Source organism: Mizuhopecten yessoensis, unplaced genomic scaffold, assembly GCF_002113885.1.
Source record: "Mizuhopecten yessoensis strain PY_sf001 unplaced genomic scaffold, ASM211388v2 scaffold7443, whole genome shotgun sequence".
NCBI lineage: Eukaryota > Metazoa > Mollusca > Bivalvia > Pectinida > Pectinidae > Mizuhopecten > Mizuhopecten yessoensis.
The window spans coordinates 271,597-277,596 of record NW_018407050.1 but is presented as its reverse complement, the minus strand read 5'-3'; the positions used below and the strand labels follow the sequence as shown (position 1 = coordinate 277,596).

At 40.2% G+C, this 6,000-nt stretch overlaps 1 protein-coding gene across 1 annotated transcript in view; it reads left to right on the top strand.

Moving 5' to 3' along the window:
• Positions 1–362: 362 nt before the first annotated feature.
• Positions 363–6,000, top strand: part of LOC110453541 (mucin-5AC-like) — an 88,330-nt gene continuing 82,692 nt past the window's right edge. The window contains exon 1 of the mRNA XM_021502518.1: positions 363–1,980. Coding sequence (XP_021358193.1) covers positions 1,330–1,980 — 651 coding nt within the window. The 5' untranslated portion in view covers positions 363–1,329. The remainder of the gene's footprint in view (positions 1,981–6,000) is intronic.

Sequence of the window (6,000 nt, the reverse complement as noted above, 5' to 3'; positions counted from 1 at the left end):
GAAAAATCTCACGTTTACCACGTAATACGCAATACACATCAACATTATTTTAATTAATTAAAATTGCACGTGGGTATAGTTTAAGTCATGACAAAACGATTCAAAGAAAATTGAGAAATTTTGCACGGTTGCTGAAAGAAACTCATTTTGACATTTTTGTTGTAAACTAACCAAGCCGGTAGCTGGCACTGCAGCTTTGAGGCTGACTAAGCTAAAAATACAAAACTTGGGTTACATGGCGCTGGCGTAGTAGTAGCAGAATATATATCGATCTGTAGTCGTTATTACGACAGAAACACATACTTGAAGCACACCCACACACGTGTTTTCTGCGTAATACGTAGTCGGTTTTGTGTAAATGGTGGCACCAGAGTGTGTACGCGTGCGAGAGGATGTGAGTATTCGTTATCCTATCTAGATTCAGGATAGAACTCCTGTTGGCTGTGAGCATGGGAAGGCAGTCGAGTTGGGAACGATATCACAGCCGGCCAGATGTATATCTGTATTGGTGTGTCTCCCTCGTCCCTACAAAACGGCGATACACTCAATACATTGCGCTGTAATATACGTATAGGAGGATTCTGGCAGCCGTGAGATCTAAAACCGGTGTTTTGAAAAAATACATACTGGATATAGCCTATCTGTCATTTAAATGATATATCTACAAGTTGTCACGTGGCGGACTAACGACAGAACGTCCGGTAGTAGGTAAATATATATATGTCTGTATACGTACGTATTACAATATACATGTGCTACTTAGTATGGAATGGTCGGGTGCTTTCGGACTTTTACCTGTAACGGGATAATAATCCTCTCATGGAGCGCTGTACATTTCACAGGTACACATTTACAGGTATACAGTTTTCGTATCCTGTGTTATAAGCCGGTATGTCAGGTGAGAATGCCAGTAGGAGTCTAGGTGCTCACTCGAGTGTACGTACTACACCGTATACATCGGTGTCCTGTCGTAGGGAACTGTCGAGGTGAAAATGACAGGAAAAATCAACGATTCTTATTTAAGAGGAGAAGATAGCATGCTGCCTCAGTGAGGAAAAAACCCAAAGGATATGTACGTCACACTGCCAGTATGTAACTAACCTCGTCTAGGTGATCGCCCCACCCCCGAGTTCCCGTGGGTCGTGGGGCTCTATAGCTGGAATGTAAAACACATGGAGTGTTTTTACTCTCGTGATCTGTGATAAATAATTTTTAAAGTGTGTGTTGGATTTTAAATTTTAAAATCCTGAAATCTCGATTTGTTGTGAAATTATTTAATACTTGTTTAAAGGTGTTTTCGTTGGATTAAAAGTATATAACTCCTCCAAGATGTCTGTTTCGACAACTTCAGAGCCGTCCCATGGGAATGCTGACCCTAACGGGACAAATGGGGGGACGAGTACCCTCCTGGTCCTGCAGCTGAAGCCGATCGCTACCTTCAAGTCCAATGATGAATACCTGTACGCGATGAAAGAGGACCTGGCTGATTGGTTTACCTGTCTGTACAAACTGACCATCACGGTGGACAACTTCTTTGAGGTGTTGGAGACGGGCGTGATGCTGTGCGAGCATGCTAACAAGGTACGAAAGTACGCCATAGAACGCACTCAGAAAGGAATCCAAACGGAAATGCATTCTAATTTTATTCGTGATCTCAAAGTGCCCCAATACGAGGTACAATACCGCGTCGATGTTCGACCCCAAACCTTCCAGGCTAGGGATAACATATCACAGTTTATTACATGGACCAAGAAGTTAGGAATTCCGGATGTATTGTGTTTTGAAACCGATGATTTGGTGCTGAGGAAAAATGAGAAAAGTGTTGTGTTGTGTCTCTTGGAAATCGCACGAGTGGGGGCAAAGTTAGGGATGTTAGCCCCTACCCTTGTGCAGATGGAGGAGGAGATCGACGAGGAACTGGCCACGGGGGAACCCCCAAAACAAATCAAAACCTGTGATATCAAATCCCTCCACGAAATGGTAAGTACTTTGTTATATTTAGTCCTCTGAGAAATTTCTCAAAAAAGTGTGTTTTTTTATCAAATATGTTACACGTTTTTATAAAAAATGCAAACACCAAACAGACATGTGACAAAACAGGCCACCGATTTGAAAATACGCAATTGTAAACAATATCAGATTACAATATGAGGAAGTACCTGTTCTACTGACACCTGTGTGTGATACAGGAACAGAGTCAGATCACATATATATCAGAGTATCGTGTTCACAATGTCCTTGAATAAATCGATTCATCCTGCAATAGTTGTATACCAGTCGGCATAGCTGGACAAATGGTTAATAGCATACATGGGAAGTAAATGTAGGATTTACCAGCTTCTCCGCGAGATGCTGCGTAAATGTACCGTCAGTTCCTTACATGTAGTGTCAAAAGCGGTTAAATTCAGTCTGAATATCATTAGAACGAATGTCGGTGACCCAATCGAAATAAGGTCAGCATATCTTGAAGTTACGGACAGTTTATGATTACTGTATAAAATGAAAATGTTACACACTGTGACTGTTGATTTTAGTGTTTACCTCAACGGAGGTGGATACATATACCGATTACCCAATAATATAATGCCGACACATTAATGACCTCTTCACAGAACGCCGTTGGGGGTACGGCTATTGTTATAGGGCATTGTCCACCAGGTATGTACATGTATGGATAATTGTCAGCTGTTAACACGCTGTGCATACCAGGTTTATACACAAAATATATATTTAATGTCTTAAATATATAATTCTGGCATGTAAAACACCGAACGCCGTTAAAATGAATGATGTAGGGAAATATTTACTATGATAGACCAGAGAGGTGATGACAGGTAGGGTATCCCAGTATTTTCTGACCCCATTACCAAATAACATACCAGATATCATTTGACAGGTATGTGTCAGTATCTGATGAGCGGTAAAGCTCAAAGTAATTAAAAAAACCTTGTACTCGAACTTCGATTGGTGATAGGATCATTGGCTAACGGCAAATCCGCCAGACTAAGTCAGAATGTAGAATACAGAAGGTGTTGTATGAGCATCGTTAAGTCTAATGCCTGTCCTTGATCCCTACAGACGTGACTGTCTTGGTTCAGAACAGTTGCTCCTCCCCAGCTGGCCCATCCACCTGCTGTAGTGTTGATGTTCCGACTTGTCTATATGTATACAGATCAATTATATACACAGTGTGGGCCTATAGCTAGGATATGTACAATTCATGTGTGTGTTATGTGTTGTAATTATCACCCCAATTATCATCCCGCGGCGATCTGATGTGGAATTTCATTAATAGTGTATCTCCCACGCTGTTTTCTAGTACTACAGTACAATACATACGTAATACGAAAGTAGAGTAATCTGGGATCTAGTGCTACTCTTGAGTATCACAAAACGGTACTATCAGACCGGGACTGTAACAGCTGGGGGAGAGAACCAGTTCGAGGTCGGATATAAGGGTTAAAGGATAGCCTGTGTTTTGGGGGTTATGGATCAGGGGTAAGGGTGGGGGTAGGAGAGGGGCACATTTTTATCGTGATGTTATCATGTGACAATTTTCAGGTTAGAGTTATAATGAGGGTGAAATGATCAAACTTGGGGCTGTTGTTTGGTGAAGGAGTTGTGTTCCAAAATCTATATTGTACCCGCTTTTTATTTCTCCTCGTAAAACAAGCCTAAGTACAGTTTGCCGTAAAGTGCACAATTTTATTACATGTACGAGCCGTAGGGAGGGGTATGGGAAAGGGGGGGGGGGAGGGGCTTGGGATCAGAATCAGGCGAACTCGTCTGGTCGGTCGATAGGGAGACCATAAACCTGACTGCAGCAAAGATGCACACTGAACAATATACATGCACGAGAATGTGCGTGTTACAACTATCACAGTACAGGAGCGGGGACAACGCAAGTTTGTAAACAGAGCTATCCGGCTCAATGACAGTCCGACTCCTCGCCAAATACTCATCTAGATCAATATTATCTACATTGTATTTTATAGATTTAGCAAACGTGATCAATGAAATGATAGAATAAATAGAAAGTAATATTATAAAGAAAAAAAGCTTCTGTCTCCAATCACGAAGTAAAACAGCTTTACTCTGACTAATTAAGTCTCGCCGTTTATTACTGTGTGAACTATTAAAGTCACCCGTCTATAAACTCTTTACTGTAGTATTGATCACCTGTCTATATTTACACTGATCTGGCCTTCTATGTACCACATTGAACGGGTGGGATTTCGACTTCCTATCCGATGACGTCAAATACATATCGAGGTAGTAAGTGTTAAATGTTTGCTAGCGTCGAACAAATATGAAAATGCACGCAGCCTGTTAATTCATATGTAAATATTTTCAAAGTCGCTTCGGATCGGCAAAATGCATGCGTACATATTTAACATTTACAATTGTGCAATATTCTGTCTGTGAGAATATCCGTTCAAATACAAATAAAAATCGGGACAGTTTTAATTGTAAGTGGGTGATGTCATACTTGTAAAATTAGTTAAGATATCTACCAATAGGTGTAGTGTCACATACCTACACACTATATACAGAGCGACAGAAGTTATTCACCATTCAGTACATATATGTATACCTCCATTACGATCCAGTGTTATATGGGATTTTACCGTCTATATTACTTCTTTGACCCATATAGATATACTCTTTATATGATGTGTATAAGGCAAGTTTAGAAATGTCAGCGAATGAAATATGAGCCCGCACTCATTAATGGAGCCTACAGTTAGAGATTAACCACGTTTAATTGAATGGTTGGCCGCGTGATTAATTGTAATGGTCGAGGATATTCTCACCGTGGACACGGAAAAGGTCGCTTAACAACTCTGACCTACATATATAGACTTGTATACATGTACGTGTAAACAGTTCAAGATTTGAATAAATTCGTTTTAATTAATAATGATATCCACATCGAAGAATCTCAACTGTTAAACCGGAATATTCAGTCATTTATGAATCCACACATTTTCCTCGATTAAATTGTTTTTTAAATATATTTTTTTATGAAAAATAATGTCGGCTTATAAAACCAAACAATGAAATGAAATGACCGTTTTCAGAGACAAAAATGTTGTCTAAGTGGTCGGCAAAGAAACATCAATGTCACTTCAGGAAATGGATTTAGCCTGGGCCGCCATTTTACGTCCCCGTCTACTCTGTTCCTATTCCATGTAGCGTCCCGTTTGCATAGTTTTGTTTAAAACAAGGTATCGAACCGACCACCTGCCACCTGTAGACCAAGAACCTTACTGACTGAGCTCTCGATGTAAACATTCTGTCAGAATTTGTATATGAATACAGAGGTGTCAGCGCTGTCGGAGATTTGTAAATAAATAAATGATCGTTTATTATGAGTGGCGTACAGCAGTAGATGTCGATATGATAGGTGATGACATGTCGCTTAATAAACATCATGGCGGTCTGAAACCGCAACAGAAACGTACATATAAATATATAAATACATATACACCACAGGACAATTAAGTAGCGCAGGGCTATATCGGTGGCGGGTCTGGAGGGATTTCAGGGGGGTTCAGGACCCCCTGCTCTCACGTGCACCCTGACCACAGGTGCTGGACACACTTATAGGATGTGTATATACTATATATAAGAGTATTATATAGTATATACACACCATATCAGCGTGTTCAGCACCAGTGACCAAGACTTGAGAATTTTATTTAATGCAAGTTGATAAGTGAGTACTTCAAAGTACATTTTATGTGTGTCAGTTCGGTACGACCGGTATATGAGAGTTAATATTTAGAAGGGTTCGTACTGTCTGTAGCGCCCTAATGACCGTGTTGCTGAAATGAGGCTATCTGTGAGCATTTCTTCAATCGGAGCTACTGTACAGTAGATATTTGTTTATAATACTTTATACGTGTGTTATTTTGGCGGGTATTTCTGGGGGTAAATATTATATACCAGAGCGAACAATCATTAGAAATGGTAATTTTATGGTAAATATTCCCGATT